The sequence below is a fragment of the Oncorhynchus nerka genome, unplaced genomic scaffold (assembly GCF_034236695.1).
Source record: "Oncorhynchus nerka isolate Pitt River unplaced genomic scaffold, Oner_Uvic_2.0 unplaced_scaffold_1211, whole genome shotgun sequence".
Classification (NCBI taxonomy): Eukaryota; Metazoa; Chordata; class Actinopteri; order Salmoniformes; family Salmonidae; genus Oncorhynchus; species Oncorhynchus nerka.
This window is the reverse complement of record NW_027040119.1, coordinates 63-18,148: the sequence shown is the minus strand read 5'-3', so window position 1 is coordinate 18,148 and position 18,086 is coordinate 63. Positions and strand designations below refer to the sequence as shown.

Genomic DNA, 18,086 nt, shown 5'->3' with positions numbered 1-18,086 from the left:
TTTGAGGCCGTCATTGTAAATAACAATTTGTTCTTCGTCGACCCTTCGCTAAGCCCCGCCCCAGAACCAATCACAACATTCCAATGGACAGCAACTGCCGTCGACCCTTCGCTAAGCCCCGCCCCAGAACCAATCACAACATTCCAATGGACAGCAACTGCCGTCGACCCTTCGCTAAGCCCCGCCCCAGAACCAATCGCAACATTCCAATGGACAGCAACTGCCGTAGACCCTTCGCTAAGCCCCGCCCCAGAACCAATCTCAACATTCCAATGGACAGCAACTGCCGTAGACCCTTCGCTAAGCCCCGCCCCAGAACCAATCGCACATTTCAGTTGAATGCATTCAGTTGTACAACTGACTAGATATCCCCCTCTTTCCCTTTCCAATAGCCTTCTGATTAGCAAGAGGTTGTCTGTGTTTCATTTCATTGTGTATGAGAAACATTGTTACATTTCATTGGGAGGGGATTTTAGATAATCCCCAGCTGCAGGCTGTTGGTTTTTACTGTAATTCAGTAGAGAGCCATGATTCCCAGTCCTGACTGTTGGTTTTTACTGTAATTCAGTAGAGAGCCATGATGCCCAGTCCTGACTGTTGGTTTTTACTGTAATTCAGTAGAGAGCCATGATGCCCAGTCCTGACTGTTGGTTTTTACTGTAATTCAGTAGAGAGCCATGATTCCCAGTCCTGACTGTTGGTTTTAACTGTAATTCAGTAGAGAGCCATGATTCCCAGTCCTGACTGTTGGTTTTTACTGTAATTCAGTAGAGAGCCATGATGCCATGATGTTGGTTTTTACTGTAATTCAGTAGAGAGCCATGATGCCCAGTCCTGACTGTTGGTTTTTACTGTAATTCAGTAGAGAGCCATGATTCCCAGTCCTGACTGTTGGTTTTTACTGTAATTCAGTAGAGAGCCATGATGCCCAGTCCTGACTGTTGGTTTTTACTGTAATTCAGTAGAGAGACATGATTCCCAGTCCTGACTGTTGGTTTTTACTGTAATTCAGTAGAGAGCCATGATTCCCAGTCCTGACTGTTGGTTTTTACTGTAATTCAGTAGAGAGACATGATTCCCAGTCCTGACTGTTGGTTTTTACTGTAATTCAGTAGAGAGACATGATTCCCAGTCCTGACTGTTGGTTTTTACTGTAATTCAGTAGAGAGCCATGATTCCCAGTCCTGACTGTTGGTTTTTACTGTAATTCAGTAGAGAGACATGATTCCCAGTCCTGACTGTTGGTTTTTACTGTAATTCAGTAGAGAGCCATGATTCCCAGTCCTGACTGTTGGTTTTTACTGTAATTCAGTAGAGAGACATGATTCCCAGTCCTGACTGTTGGTTTTTACTGTAATTCAGTAGAGAGCCATGATTCCCAGTCCTCACTCAAATGTTTATGTTTATGCGAAGCTCCAATGACGTCAATACTTGATTCCCACCACAGTGTGAATCTAACGAAGCTACTCTCCCCCCTCTGACCATACATGGTATTACACCAAAACTACTCTCCCCCCTCTGACCATACATGGTATTACCCCAAAACTACTCTCCCCCCTCTGACCATACATGGTATTACCCCAAAACTACTCTCCCCCTCTGACCATACATGGTATTACCCCAAAACTACTCTCCCCCTCTGACCATACATGGTATTACCCCAAAACTACTCTCCCCCTCTGACCATACATGGTATTACCCCAAAACTACTCTCCCCCTCTGACCATACATGGTATTACCCCAAAACTACTCTCCCCCTCTGACCATACATGGTATTACCCCAAAACTACTCTCCCCCCTCTGACCATACATGGTATTACCCCAAAACTACTCTACCCCCTCTGACCATACATGGTATTACCCCAAAACTACTCTCCCCCTCTGACCATACATGGTATTACCCCAAAACTACTCTCCCCCCTCTGACCATACATGGTATTACCCCAAAACTACTCTCCCCCCTCTGACCATACATGGTATTACCACAACACTACTCTCCCCCTCTGACCATACATGGTATTACCCCAAAACTACTCTCCGGTCGGTTGGACTCAGTTTAGGTCAGTTGGACTCAGTCAGTTGGACTCAGTTTAGGTCAGTTGGACTCAGTTTAGGTCAGTTGGACTCAGTCAGTTGGACTCAGTTTAGGTCAGTTGGACTCAGTCAGTTGGACTCAGTTTAGGTCAGTTGATATAATAACATAATGTATGCTATTTTTCCAAAGCGACTTACAGTGATGTGTGTATACATTTCTCATATGCTTTTCCTCAGCAGAAATCGAACCCACAATATATATATGTTTTAAATCCATGTTTTATTTTTATTTTATTGAATATTAAAACATACAATCTACCTCCTGCCGCTCAGCATCTACATTACATCCAGTCTAACAGACTCCCATCCAGAGAGACCCACAGGAGCAGCCTGGGTCAAGCACCCCGCCCAAGAGCACATTGACAGATCTCCCACCAAGTTGAATCAGGGATTCTAATTAGCAACCTCCCAACCGCCAGGCCACCAAACCATCCAAGCTCCCAACCTCCAGGCCACCAAACCATCCAAGCTCCCAACCGCCAGGCCACCAAACCATCCAAGCTCCCAACCGCCAGGCCACCAAACCATCCAAGCTCCCAACCGCCAGGCCACCAAACCATCCAAGCTCCCAACCGCCAGGCCACCAAACCATCCAAGCTCCCAACCGCCAGGCCACCAAACCATCCAAGCTCTCAACCGCCAGGCCACCAAACCATCCAAGCTCCCAACCGCCAGGCCACCAAACCATCCAAGCTCCCAACCGCCAGGCCACCAAACCATCCAAGGTCCCAACCGCCAGGCCACCAAACCATCCAAGCTCCCAACCTCCAGGCCACCAAACCATCCAAGCTCCCAACCTCCAGGCCACCAAACCATCCAAGGTCCCCCCACAGTTCCCCCCTGAGGGCTGCCCCTTAACCCACAGTCTTTAGTGTTGAAAGCTCCATGCTCTGCCAGCTGAGCCATACAGGACCACTGTTGGACTCCGTTGGACTCAGGTGGAGTCAGTTGGACTCAGTTGGACTCAGTTGTAGTTAGTTGGACTCAGTTGTAGTCAGTTGAAGTCAGTTGGACTTGGTTGTAGTCAGTAGGACTACGTCAGTAAGGCTTGGTTGTAGTCAGTAGGACTACGTCAGTAAGACTTGGTTGTAGTCAGTAGGACTCAGTCAGTAAGACTTGGTTGTAGTCAGTAGGACTCATTTGTAGTCAGTAAGACTTGGTTGTAGTCAGTTGGATTCATTTGTAGTCAGTAGGACTCATTTGTAGTCAGTAGGATTAATTTGTAGTCAGTAGCATTCATTTTTAGTCAGTAGGACTCAGTCAGTAAGACTTGGTTTTAGTCAGTAGGACTCAGTCAGTAAGACTTGGTTTTAGTCAGTAGGACTCAGTCAGTAAGACTTGGTTGTAGTCAGTAGGACTCAGTTGTAGTCAGTAGGACTCAGTCAGTAAGACTTGGTTTTAGTCAGTAGGACTCAGTCAGTAAGACTTTGTTTTAGTCAGTATGACTCAGTTGTAGTCAGTAAGACTTGGTTGTAGTCAGTAAGACTTGGTTGTAGTCAGTAGGACTCAGTCAGTAAGACTTGGTTGTCGTCAGTAGGACTCAGTCAGTAAGACTTGGTTGTAGTCAGTAGGACTCAGTCAGTAGGACTCAGTTGTAGTCAGTAGGACTCAGTCAGTAAGACTTGGTTTTAGTCAGTAGGACTCAGTCAGTAAGACTTGGTTGTAGTCAGTAGGACTCAGTCAGTAAGACTTGGTTGTAGTCAGTAGGACTCAGTCAGTAAGACTTGGTTTTAGTCAGTAGGACTCAGTTGTAGTCAGTAGGACTCAGTTGTAGTCAGTAGGACTCAGTCAGTAAGACTTGGTTGTAGTCAGTAGGACTCAGTCAGTAAGACTTGGTTGTCGTCAGTAGGACTCAGTCAGTAAGACTTGGTTGTAGTCAGTAGGACTCAGTCAGTAGGCCTCAGTTGTAGTCAGTAGGACTCAGTCAGTAAGACTTGGTTTTAGTCAGTAGGACTCAGTCAGTAAGACTTGGTTGTAGTCAGTAGGACTCAGTCAGTAAGACTTGGTTGTAGTCAGTAGGACTCAGTCAGTAAGACTTGGTTTTAGTCAGTAGGACTCAGTTGTAGTCAGTAGGACTCAGTCAGTAAGACTTGGTTGTAGTCAGTAGGACTCAGTCAGTAAGACTTGGTTGTAGTCAGTAGGACTCAGTTGTAGTCAGTAGGACTCAGTCAGTAAGACTTGGTTGTAGTCAGTAGGACTCAGTTGTAGTCAGTAGGACTCAGTCAGTAAGACTTGGTTGTAGTCAGTAGGACTCAGTTGTAGTCAGTAGGACTCAGTTGTAGTCAGTAGGACTCAGTCAGTAAGACTTGGTTGTAGTCAGTAGGACTCAGTTGTAGTCAGTAGGACTCAGTCAGTAAGACTTGGTTTTAGTCAGTAGGACTGAGTTGTAGTCAGTAGGACTCAGTTGTAGTCAGTAGGACTCAGTCAGTAAGACTTGGTTTTAGTCAGTAGGACTCAGTTGTAGTCAGTAGGACTCAGTTGTAGTCAGTAGGACTCAGTCAGTAAGACTTGGTTGTCGACAGTAGGACTCAGTTGTAGTCAGTAGGACTCAGTTGTAGTCAGTAGGACTCAGTTGTAGTCAGTAGGACTCAGTTGTAGTCAGTAGGACTCAGTCAGTAAGACTTGGTTGTCGTCAGTAGGACTCAGTCAGTAAGACTTGGTTGTAGTCAGTAGGACTCAGTCAGTAAGACTTGGTTGTAGTCAGTAGGACTCAGTCAGTAAGACTTGGTTGTAGTCAGTAGGACTCAGTCAGTAAGACTTGGTTGTAGTCAGTAGGACTCAGTCAGTAAGACTTGGTTGTAGTCAGTAGGACTCAGTCAGTAAGACTTGGTTGTCGTCAGTAGGACTGAGTTGTAGTCAGTAGGACTCAGTCAGTAAGACTTGGTTGTCGTCAGTAGGACTCAGTTGTAGTCAGTAGGACTCAGTCAGTAAGACTTGGTTGTCGTCAGTAGGACTCAGTTGTAGTCAGTAGGACTCAGTTGTAGTCAGTAGGACTCAGTTGTAGTCAGTAAGACTTGGTTGTAGTCAGTAGGACTCAGTCAGTAAGACTTGGTTTTAGTCAGTAGGACTCAGTTGTAGTCAGTAGGACTCAGTTGTAGTCAGTAGGACTCAGTTGTAGTCAGTAGGACTCAGTTGTAGTCAGTAGGACTCAGTTGTAGTCAGTAGGACTCAGTCAGTAAGACTTGGTTGTCGTCAGTAGGACTCAGTCAGTAGGACTCAGTCAGTAGGACTCAGTCAGTAAGACTTGGTTGTCGTCAGTAGGACTCAGTCAGTAAGACTTGGTTGTAGTCAGTAGGACTCAGTCAGTAAGACTTGGTTGTAGTCAGTAGGACTCAGTCAGTAAGACTTGGTTGTCGTCAGTAGGACTCAGTCAGTAAGACTTGGTTGTAGTCAGTAGGACTCAGTCAGTAAGACTTGGTTGTCGACAGTAGGACTCAGTCAGTAAGACTTGGTTGTAGTCAGTAGGACTCAGTCAGTAAGACTTGGTTGTAGTCAGTAGGACTCAGTCAGTAAGACTTGGTTGTCGACAGTAGGACTCAGTCAGTAAGACTTGGTTGTAGTCAGTAGGACTCAGTCAGTAAGACTTGGTTGTCGTCAGTAGGACTCAGTCAGTAAGACTTGGTTGTCGTCAGTAGGACTCAGTCAGTAAGACTTGGTTGTAGTCAGTAGGACTCAGTCAGTAAGACTTGGTTGTCGTCAGTAGGACTCAGTTGTAGTCAGTAGGACTCAGTCAGTAAGACTTGGTTGTCGTCAGTAGGACTCAGTCAGTAAGACTTGGTTGTAGTCAGTAGGACTCAGTTGTAGTCAGTAGGACTCAGTCAGTAAGACTTGGTTGTCGTCAGTAGGACTCAGTCAGTAAGACTTGGTTGTCGTCAGTAGGACTCAGTTGTAGTCAGTAGGACTCAGTCAGTAAGACTCGGTTGTCGTCAGTAGGACTCAGTCAGTAAGACTTGGTTGTAGTCAGTAGGACTCAGTCAGTAAGACTTGGTTGTAGTCAGTAGGACTCAGTCAGTAAGACTCGGTTGTCGTCAGTAGGACTCAGTCAGTAGGACTCGGTTGTCGTCAGTAGGACTCAGTCAGTAGGACTCAGTTGTAGTCAGTAGGACTCAGTCAGTAAGACTTGGTTTTAGTCAGTAGGACTCAGTTGTAGTCAGTAGGACTCAGTCAGTAAGACTTGGTTGTAGTCAGTAGGACTCAGTCAGTAAGACTCGGTTGTCGTCAGTAGGACTCAGTCAGTAGGACTCAGTTGTAGTCAGTAGGACTCAGTCAGTAAGACTTGGTTTTAGTCAGTAGGACTCAGTTGTAGTCAGTAGGACTCAGTCAGTAAGACTTGGTTGTCGTCAGCTGTAGGTTGTTTTAGTAATGTTCCACTGTTGATCCTCTTCTACTTCCTCATATTGTGTCGTGTCATGAGGCTTGAGCCATGATGTTTATTGGACAGGATAGAGATACAGAAATAGGAAGTAGATCAGAGTCGGACCGCTCCAGCACCCCAGGGCTGTTCTGTTTTTTAAAGGACTGGGCCATTGAACCACTTTCACTTATTCTGTGTACTGACTTGAGTTAGTGGATATTTCCTCAAGTGAAACCATTGAAATCAGATACCGGGTGATTCATAGAGGTAATATAGTCATTGTTTATCTTCATGGTATGGACATTATCAGTATGGTGATGTCATGTTATTTCATTATTTTTAAAAAAGTGGTTGCCATGGAGACTGAGAGAGAAAGAAAGGCAGCTTCTTCGATCCTGGTTGTCATGGAGACGTTGTAAATAACAGACACTCAGGAGAGAACACACACACACACACATCTATCCTCCATGGGGAGTTGACCCCATCTAGACAGGTGGAAGGCATTATGTCATCCTGTAGTGTGTATGTGTGTGTTTGTCCGTGTGCGTGCAGGTGTGTGTTTTCAGAGCTGCTCTGTTCTAGATCATTAACCATACAAACAACTCTGTATCCCACCACAAGCTGTTAAACATGCTAACCCCTTACAGTACTCTGTTCACTGTAAGTAACCCGTAGCAACAACAGGGAGATCAAATGAAGATCCTACATCTGTAACCCGTAGCAACAACAGGGAGATCAAATGAAGATCCTACATCTGTAACCTGTAGCAACAACAGGGAGATCAAATGAAGATCCTACACCTGTAACCTGTAGCAACAACAGGGAGATCAAATGAAGATCCTACACCTGTAACCTGTAGCAACAACAGGGAGATCAAATGAAGATCCTACATCTGTAGCAACAACAGGGAGATCAAATGAAGATCCTACATCTGTAACCTGTAGCAACAACAGGGAGATCAAATGAAGATCCTACACCTGTAACCTGTAGCAACAACAGGGAGATCAAATGAAGATCCTGTAACCTGTAGCAACAACAGGGAGATCAAATGAAGATCCTACACCCGTAGCAACAACAGGGAGATCAAATGAAGATCCTACACCTGTAACCTGTAGCAACAACAGGGAGATCAAATGAAGATCCTACACCTGTAACCTGTAACAACAGGGAGATCAAATGAAGATCCTTGGTCTGTAGCAACAACAGGGAGATCAAATGAAGATCCTACATCTGTAACCTGTAGCAACAACAGGGAGATCAAATGAAGATCCTACATCTGTAACCTCAAATGAAGACTCAGCAACAACAGGGAGATCAAATGAAGATCCTACATCTGTAACCTGTAGCAACAACAGGGAGATCAAATGAAGATCCTACAGTCTGTAACCTGTAGCAACAACAGGGAGATCAAATCAGTAAGATCCTAGTCATCTCAGTCAGTAAGACTTGGTTGTAGAAGGAACAGGAGATCAAATTAAGATCCTACATCTGTAGCAACAACAGGGAGATCAAATGAAGATCCTACATCTGTAGCAACAACAGGGAGATCAAATGAAGATCCTAGAGAGAAAGAAAGAGACTGAGAGAGAGAGAGAAAGACAGAGAGAGTGTGAGAGAGAGAGAGATGCAGGGTCTCTGATTGTGTTGATACCCTGTTTTCCCATGCAGGTTTGATGGCGGATAAGGAGGAGAAGCCTGTGGGAGAGGAGGACGACGAGACAGACCTGAACTACACTCCACCAGCCCAGAAGAGCCTGCAGGAGATACAGGAACTAGACAAGGATGATGAGAGTCTCAGGAAATACAAACAGACTCTACTAGGAGCTGGACCAGTGGTGGCAGGTCAGTGTGTTACTGTGTGTTACTGTGTATTACTGTGGTCAGTGTGTTACTGTGTTACTGTGTTACTGTGTTACTGTGTCTTACTGTGTTACTGTGGTTAGTGTCTTACTGTGTTACTGTGGTCTGTGTGTGTTACTGTGTTACTGTGTTACTGTGTTACTGTGTCTTACTGTGTTACTGTGTTACTGTGTCTTACTGTGTTACTGTGTTACTGTGTTACTGTGTCTTACTGTGTTACTGTGTCTTACTGTCTTACTGTGTGTTACTGTGTCTTACTGTGTCTTACTGTGTTACTGTCTTACTGTGTTACTGTGTTACTGTGGTCTGTGTTACTGTGTTACTGTGTTACTGTGTTACTGTGTTACTGTCTTACTGTGTTACTGTGTCTTACTGTGTTACTGTGTTACTGTTGTGTTACTGTGTTACTGTGTTACCTGTTGTTACTGTGTTACTGTGTTACTGTGTTGTGTGTTACTGTGTTACTGTGTCTTACTGTGTTACTGTGTTACTGTGTGTTTCTGTGTTACTGTGTCTTACTGTGTTACTGTGTTACTGTGTTACTGTGTTACTGTGTCTTGTGTTACTGTGTCTTACTGTGTTACTGTGTTACTGTGTTCTGTGTTACTGTGTAATACTGTGTTACTGTGTTACTGTAGCTTACTGTGATCTTACTGTGTCTTACTGTGTCTTACTGTGAAAGTACTGTGTTACTGTGGTACTGTGTTACTGTGGTTAGTGTGTTACTGTGGTCAGTGTGATTGTGTTGTTACTGTGTTAGTGTGTTACTGTGGTTAGTGTGTCTTACTGTGTTACTGTGGTCAGTGTGTCTTACTGTTACTGTGTTACTGTGTCTTACTGTGTTACTGTGTTACTGTGTTACTGTGGTTAGTGTGTCTTACTGTGTTACTGTGGTCAGTGTGTCTTACTGTGTTACTGTGTTACTGTGTTACTGTGTCTTACTGTGTTACTGTGTTACTGTTACTGTGTTACTGTGTTACTGTGTCTTACTGTGTTACTGTGTGTCTTACTGTGTTACTGTGTTACTGTGTTACTGTGTTACTGTGTTACTGTGTTCTGTGTTACTGTGTTACTGTGTCTTACTGTGTTACTGTTACTGTGTCTTACTGTGTTACTGTGTCTTACTGTGTCTTACTGTGTACTGTGTGTTACTGTGTTACTGTGTCTTACTGTGTTACTGTGTCTTACTGTGTTACTGTGTTACTGTGTTACTGTGGTTACTGTGTTACTGTGTTACTGTGTTAGTGTGTTTACTGTGTTACTGTGGTTAGTGTGTTACTGTGTGTTACTGTGTTACTGTGTCTTACTGTGTTACTGGTTACTGTGTCTTACTGTGGTCAGTGTGTTACTGTGTTACTGTGTTACTGTGTTACTGTGTTACTGTGTCTTACTGTGTTACTGTGTTACTGTGTCTTACTGTGTTACTGTGTCTTACTGTGTTACTGTGTTACTGTGTTACTGTGTCTTACTGTGTTACTGTGTTACTGTGTTACTGTGTACTGTGTTACTGTGTGTTACTGTGTTACTGTGTTACTGTGGTTAGTGTGTTACTGTGTTACTGTGGTACTGTGTTACTGTGTTACTGTTACTGTGTTACTGTGGTTAGTGTGTCTTACTGTGTGTTACTGTGTTACTGTGTTACTGTGGTTAGTGTGTCTTACTGTGTTACTGTGTTACTGTGTCTTGTGTGTTACTGTGTTACTGTGTTACTGTGGTGTAGTGTGTTACTGTGTTACTGTGTCTTACTGTGTTACTGTGTTACTGTGTCTTACTGTGTTACTGTGTTACTGTGTTACTGTGTCTTACTGTGTTACTGTGTTACTTACTGTGTTACTGTGTTACTGTGTGTTACTGTGTTACTGTGTTACTGTGTCTTACTGTGTTACTGTGTCTTACTGTATTACTGTGTGTTACTGTGTGTTACTGTGTTACTGTGTGTTACTGTGTTACTGTGTTACTGTGTTCAGTGTGTTACTGTGTTACTGTGTGTTACTGTGTTACTGTGTTACTGTGTTACTGTGTTACTGTGTTACTGTGTTACTGTTACTGTGTTAGTGTGTCTTACTGTGTTACTGTGGTCTGTGTGTGTTACTGTGTTAGTGTGTTACTGTGTTACTGTGTGTTACTGTGTTACTGTGTTACTGTGTTACTGTGTTACTGTGTCTTACTGTGTTACTGTGTTACTGTACTGTGTTACTGTGTTACTGTGTCTTACTGTGTTACTGTGTTACTGTGTGTGTTACTGTGTTACTGTGTTACTGTGTGTTACTGTGTTACTGTGTGTTACTGTGTGTTACTGTGTTACTGTTACTGTGTTACTGTGTTACTGTGTTAGTGTGTTACTGTGGTTACTGTGTCTTACTGTGTTACTGTGTTACTGTGTCTTACTGTGTTACTGTGTCAGTGTGTTACTGTGTTACTGTGTTACTGTGTTACTGTGTTACTGTGTTACTGTGTTACTGTGTGTTACTGTGTCTTACTGTGTTACTGTGTCTTACTGTGTTAGTGTGTTACTGTGTTACTGTGTACTGTGTTACTGTGTTACTGTGTTACTGTGTGTTACTGTGTCTTACTGTGTTACTGTGTGTGTGTGTTACTGTGTTACTGTGTTACTGTGTTACTGTGTTACTGTGTCTTACTGTGTTCTGTACTGTGTTACTGTGTCTTACTGTGTTACTGTGTTACTGTGTTACTGTGTCTTACTTACTGTGTCTTACTGTGTTACTGTGTTACTGTGTACTGTGTTACTGTGTTGTGTGTGTTACTGTGTTACTGTGTTACTGTGTGTTACTTACTGTGTTACTGTGTCTTACTGTGTTACTGTGTTACTGTGTTACTGTGTTACTTACTGTGTTACTGTGTTACTGTGTCTTACTGTGTTACTGTGTCTTACTGTGTTACTGTGTCTTACTGTGTTACTGTGTTACTGTGGTTAGTGTGTTACTGTGTCTTACTGTATTACTGTGTCGTACTGTGTCACTGTGTTACTGTGTTACTGTGTCTTACTGTGTTACTGTGTCTTACTGTGGTTAGTGTGTTACTGTGTTCAGTGTGTGTTACTGTGTTACTGTGTTAGTGTGTTACTGTGGTTAGTGTGTCTTACTGTGTTACTGTGTTACTGTGTCTTACTGTGTTACTCTGGTCAGTGTGTCTTACTGTGGTCAGTGTGTTACTGTGTTACTGTGTGTTACTGTGTTACTGTGTTACTGTGTCTTGCTGTGTTACTGTGTATTACTGTGGTCAGTGTGTTACTGTGTGTTACTGTGTATTACTGTGGTCAGTGTGTTACTGTGTTACTGTGTATTACTGTGATCAGTGTGTTACTGTGTTACTGTGTGTTACTGTGTCTTACTGTGTTACTGTGTGTTACTGTGTTACTGTGTTACTGTGGTTAGTGTGTCTTACTGTGTTACTGTGGTCTGTGTGTGTTACTGTGTTACTGTGTTACTGTGTCTTACTGTGTTACTGTGTTACTGTGTCTTACTGTGTCTTACTGTGTTACTGTGTCTTACTGTGTTACTGTGTTACTGTGTTACTGTGGTCTGTGTGTGTTACTGTGTTACTGTGTGTTGCTGTGTGTTACTGTGTATTACTGTGTTACTGTGGTCTGTGTGTGTTACTGTGTTACTGTGTATTACTGTTTTACTGTGTTAATGTGTATTACTGTGTTATCGTGTAATACTGTGTTACTGTGTTACTGTCTTACTGTGTCTTACTGTGTGTTACTGTGTATTACTGTGTTACTGTGTTACTGTGTTACTGTGTTACTGTGTCTTACTGTGGTACTGTGTTACTGTGGTACTGTGTTACTGTGGTTAGTGTGTTACTGTGTCCTACTGTGTTACTGTGTCTTACTGTGTTACTGTGGTTAGTGTGTTACTGTGGCCAGTGTGTGTTACTGTGTTACTGTGTTAGTGTGTTACTGTGGTTAGTGTGTCTTACTGTGTTACTGTGTTACTGTGTCTTACTGTGTCTTACTGTGGTCAGTGTGTTACTGTGTTACTGTGTTACTGTGTCTTACTGTGTTACTGTGTATTACTGTGGTCAGTGTGTTACTGTGTGTTACTGTGTATTACTGTGGTCAGTGTGTTACTGTGTATTACTGTGGTCAGTGTGTTACTGTGTTACTGTGTGTTAATGTGTTACTGTGTTACTGTGTATTACTGTGGTCAGTGTGTTACTGTGGTCAGTGTGTTACTGTGTTACTGTGGTCAGTGGGTTACTGTGTTACTGTGTATTACTGTGGTCAGTGTGTTACTGTGGTCAGTGTGTTACTGTGTTACTGTGTTACTGTGTGTTACTGTGTTACTGTGTTACTGTGGTCAGGGTGTGTTTCTGTGTGTTACTGTGTTACTGTGTCTTACTGTGTTACTGTGGTCTGTGTGTGTTACTGTGTTACTGTGGTCAGTGTGTGTTACTGTGTCTTACTGTGTTACTGTGGTCTGTGTGTGTTACTGTGTTACTGTGGTCAGTGTGTGTTACTGTGTCTTACTGTCTTACTGTGTTACTGGGTTACTGTGTTACTGTGCATCAGAGACCGCAGTAATGTTGGTACTGGGCCCTGCATCAAATACCACAGTAATGTTGGTACTGGGCCGTGCATCAAAGACCACAGTAATGTTGGTACTGGGCCCTGCATTAAAGACCACAGTAATGTTGGTACTGGGCCCTGCATCAAAGACCACAGTAATGTTGGTACTGGGCCCTGCACCAAAGACCACAGTAATGTTTGTACTGGGCCCTGCATCAAAGACCACAGTAATGTTGGTACTGGGCCCTGCATCAAAGACCACAGTAATGTTGGTACTGGGCCCTGTATCAAAGACCACAGTAATGTTGGTACTGGGCCCTGCATCAGAGACCACAGTAATGTTGGTACTGGGCCCTGCATCAGAGACCACAGTAATGTTGGTACTGGGCCCTGCATCAAAGACCACAGTAATGTTGGTACTGGGCCCTGAACCTTGTCATCTCGTGTGTCTATTACCTCTGTCTAATAGAGTTGATTCATCCTGGAATCTAGTTGATTCATCCTGGTATTTAGTTGATTCATCCTGGTATCTAGTTGATTCATCCTGGTATCTAGATGATTCATCCTGGAATCTAGTTGATTCATCCTGGTATCTAGTTGATTCATGCTGGTATCTAGTTGATTCATGCTGGTATCTAGTTGATTCATCCTGGTATCTAGTTGATTCATCCTGGTATCTAGTTGATTCATCCTGGTATCTAGTTGATTCATCCTGCTGGTATCTAGTTGATTCATCCTGCTGGTATCTAGTTGATTCATGCTGGTATCTGGTGTTACTGCTGCTTTAATAATAGCTATAACTCAATATTATCAACAAGAACACACACACACACACACACACACACACACACACACACACACACACACACACACACACACACACACACACACACACACTCTGAAACATCTCTGTGTGTGTTTTTTCAGACCTGACCATTCCCAATGTCCAGGTCACCAGACTGACCCTGATGTGTGACCAAGCACCTGGCCCCATCACCATGGACCTCTCAGGTAAATACCACTCCTTTATCCCTATCCATCCTATCTCACCACTACCACTCCATCTCTCCATCCCTCTCCTGCCCTCACTATCTCTCCATCCCTCTCCTGCCCTCACTATCTCTCCATCCCTCTCCTGCCCTCACTATCTCTCCATCCCTCTCCTGCCCTCACTATCTCTCCATCCCTCTCCTGCCCTCACTATGTCTCCATCCCTCTCCTGCCCTCACCATCTCTCCATCCCTCTCCTGCCCTCACTATCTCTCCATCCCTCTCCTGCCCTCACTATCTCTCCATCCCTCTCCTGCCCTCACCATCTCTCCATCCCTCTCCTGCACTCACTATCTCTCCATCCTCCATCCCTCTCTTTCCCTCACTATCTCTCCATCCCTCTCTTTTCCTCACTATCTCTCCATCCCTCTCCTGCCCTCACTATCTCTCATCCCTCTCTTTTCCTCACTATCTCTCCATCCCTCTCCTGCCCTCACGATCTCTCCACCCCTCTCCTGCCCTCACTATCTCTCCATCCCTCTCTTTCCCTCACCATCTCTCCATCCTTCTCCTGCACTCACTATCTCTCCATCCCTCCATCCCTCTCTTTCCCTCACTATCTCTCCATCCCTCTCCGGCCCTCACTATCTCTCCATCCCTCTCTTTCCCTCACTATCTCTCCATCCCTCTCCGGCCCTCACTATCTCTCCATCCCTCTCCAGCCCTCACTATCTCTCCATCCTCCAGCCCTCTCCTGCCCTCACTATCTCTCCATCCCTCCATCCCTCTCTTTTCCTCACTATCTCTCCATCCCTCTCTTTCCCTCACTATCTCTCCATCTATGACTTGTAACTCTCTGAATTCAGTGTAGTGGGATGAGGCTCTAATATGAATTAATTCAGTGCAGTGGGATGAGGCTCCAATATGAATGAATTCAGTGTAGTGGGATGAGGCTCCAATATGAATGAATTCAGTGTAGTGGGATGAGGCTCTAATATGAATTAATTCAGTGTAGTCGGATGAGGCTCTAATATGAATTAATTCAGTGTAGTGGGATGAGGCTCTAATATGAATTAATTCAGTGCAGTGGGATGAGGCTCCAATATGAATTAATTCAGTGGTGGGATGAGGCTCTAATATTAATTAATTCAGTGTAGTGGGATGAGGCTCTAATATGAATTAATTCAGTGCAGTGGGATGAGGCTCCAATATGAATGAATTCAGTGGTGGGATGAGGCTCCAATATGAATGAATTCAGTGTAGTGGGATGAGGCTCCAATATGAATTAATTCAGTGTAGTGGGATGAGGCTCCAATATGAATGAATTCAGTGTAGTGGGATGAGGCTCCAATATGAATGAATTCAGTGCAGTGGGATGAGGCTCCAATATGAATGAATTCAGTGCAGTGGGATGAGGCTCCAATATGAATGAATTCAGTGCAGTGGGATGAGGCTATGTATGGTTTTGCTCCATTGTTAATCTGGGATGGAGAAGAAGACCGGGCGCTGGATCCTGTTCTAGGGGACTGTGTGGGTGTGTGTGTCTCTCTCTCTCTCTCTCTCTCTCTCTCTCTCTCTCTCTCTCTCTCTCTCTCTCTCTCTCTGTGTGTGTGTGTATCTGTCTCCCTGTCTCTCTCTCTGTGTGTGTGTGTATCTGTCTCCCTGTCTCTCTCTCTGTGTGTGTGTGTATCTGTCTCTCTGTGTGTGTGTGGGGGGGGGTGTATCTGTCTCTCTCTCTCTCTGTGTGTGTGTGTGTGTGTCAGGGGACAGCTCAGCATGAAAATGTAGGTTTAACGCCCCATCCTGCAGAGCCATGATGATGTCATCCTCCCACAGAGCAGGGAACTGTGGAGGACCATACATCTGTGTGTGGTGTCTGGTGTATGATGTGTGTGGTGTGTGTGGTGTGTCAGGTGTGTGTGGTGTATGATGTGTCTGGTGTGTGTGGTGTCTGGTGTGTGTGGTGTCTGGTGTGTCTGGTGTGTGTGTGTGTGTGTGTGTGTGTGTGTGTGTGTGTGTGTGTGTGTGTGTGTGGGACAGCTCAGCATGATAATGTAGGTTTAACGCCCCATCCTGCAGAGCCATGATGATGTCATCCTCCCACAGAGCAGGGAACTGTGGAGGACCATACATCTGTTTGTGTGTCTGGTGTGTGGTGTCTGGTGTGTCTGGTGTGTGTGTGTCTGGTGTGTGTGTGTCTGGTGTGTCTGGTGTGTGTGTGGTGTCTGGTGTGCGTGGTGTCTGGTGTGTGTGTGTCTGGTGTGTGTGTGTCTGGTGTGTCTGGTGTGTGTGTGGTGTCTGGTGTGCGTGGTGTTTGATGTGTGTGGTGTCTGGTGTGTGTGGTGTTTGATGTGTGTGGTGTCTGGTGTGTGTGGTGTTTGATGTGTGTGGTGTCTGGTGTGTGTGGTGTTTGATGTGTGTGGTGTGTGTGTGTCTGGTGTGTGTGGTGTGTGGTGTCTGGTGTGTGTGGTGTCTGGGTGTGTGTGTGTGTGTGTGTGTGTGTGTGTGTGTGTGTGTGTGTGTGTGTGTGTGTGTGTGTGTGTGTGTTTTATAGTGTTTGTGTGTCTGGTGTGTGTGTGTCTGGTGTGTGTGTAGTGTGTGTGTGTGTGTTTTATAGTGTTTGTGTGTGTGTTCTCATGTGGATGACTAGTGTGGGTGGGTGAGTGTAAGGGTGGGTGGGTGATTGTAATAGTGGGTGGGTGGGTGGGTATTGTAAGGGTGGGTGGGTGGGTGATTGTAAGGGTGGGTGATTGTAAGGGTGGGTGGGTGATTGTAATAGCGGGTGGGTGGGTGGGTATTGTAAGGGTGGGTGGGTGGGTGGGTGATTGTAAGGGTGGGTGGGTTTGTGATTGTAATAGTGGGTGGGTGATTGTAATAGTGGGTGGGTGGGTGGGTATTGTAAGGGTGGGTGGGTATTGTAAGGGTGGGTATTGTAAGGGTGTGTGTGGAGGGGCTTCCCTTGAATGAGACAATATCTAAGTATACACCACTATCTTCTATTTCACAAAGGACAACCACACACACACACACACACACACACACACACACACACATACACATACAAACAAACTGAAACTGAGACAAATGGGAAAGGTCACCTGGTTGCTAGGTGATAGAACCATCCGAGAGAGAGAGAGAAACAGAGAGAGAGAGAGGTACACAGAGATAGAGGCAGAGAGAGAGAGAGAGAGAGAGAGAGAGAGAGAGAGAGATGCAGAGAGAGAGGTACACAGAGATAGAGAGAGAGAGAGATACATAGAGAGAGAGAGAGGTACACAGAGCTAGAGGCAGAGAGTGAGAGAGAGATGCAGAGAGAGATACATAGAGAGAGAGAGGTACACAGAGCTAGAGGCAGAGAGTGAGAGAGAGATGCAGAGAGAGATACATAGAGAGAGAGAGGTACACAGAGCTAGAGGCAGAGAGTGAGAGAGAGATGCAGAGAGAGATACATAGAGAGAGAGAGGTACACAGAGATAGAGGCAGAGAGTGGGAGAGAGATGCAGAGAGAGATACATAGAGAGAGAGAGGTACACAGAGCTAGAGGCAGAGAGTGAGAGAGAGATGCAGAGAGAGATACATAGAGAGAGGTACACAGAGATAGAGGCAGAGAGTGAGAGAGAGAGAGAGAGAGAGAGATACATAGAGAGAGAGAGGTACACAGAGCTAGAGGCAGAGAGAGAGAGATGCAGAGAGAGAGGTACACAGAGCTAGAGGGAGAGAGAGAAAAGCGTCTGTGACTGTTCCCTACAACATGTATAAGCTAGCACAGTAGCATAGAGAGACCAAGGATACCATGTAGATACTTCATAGAGTTGGCTTAACTAACGTTGGACCAGAGCTAGCCCTTCATCATGACATCATTACATTATACAGTACATAATTCCGCCTAGAGTTTGAGAGCGAGACCAGAGCTAGCTAACAAGCTTGTGAGCAGAGCGGCACCAACATTTGAATTAAAACACGTTTTTGTAGTTAAAAAACAAAACAAAAAAATGTGTAATGTGACAATGATAGTATTCTTAATTAGCATTGAACAAGTTAATCCATTCTTCTCTAATTAAAAATCTCTCCTTAATTTCTGAATCACGCTTGTAACGTCAGTAGTTACAGTAGACTAAGCTTCAGAAGGGCAGAGGGACGGGGAGGGGCAGCTAGCCTACACAGAAGATGTTCAGCTGGAATGCAGGCAGACACCGGAATACATTTCTGAGTGACAGAGGGTTTGAAAAAATGTACGGAACTTCAAATAATTAACTG

The 18,086-nt window shown here is 44.6% G+C and overlaps 1 protein-coding gene across 2 annotated transcripts in view; it reads left to right on the top strand.

Moving 5' to 3' along the window:
* The window catches only part of LOC135569075 (proline-rich protein 36-like), a 47,785-nt gene extending 33,096 nt beyond the window's left edge, over nucleotides 1-14,689 (top strand). For both annotated transcript variants that reach the window (XM_065015921.1, XM_065015920.1), the window contains 2 exons: nucleotides 8,117-8,290; nucleotides 13,767-14,689. In XM_065015921.1, the coding sequence (XP_064871993.1) occupies nucleotides 8,122-8,290; nucleotides 13,767-14,674 (1,077 nt within the window). In that variant the 5' untranslated portion in view covers nucleotides 8,117-8,121 and the 3' untranslated portion in view covers nucleotides 14,675-14,689. The remainder of the gene's footprint in view (nucleotides 1-8,116; nucleotides 8,291-13,766) is intronic.
* The last annotated feature ends 3,397 nt before the right edge of the window (nucleotides 14,690-18,086 follow it).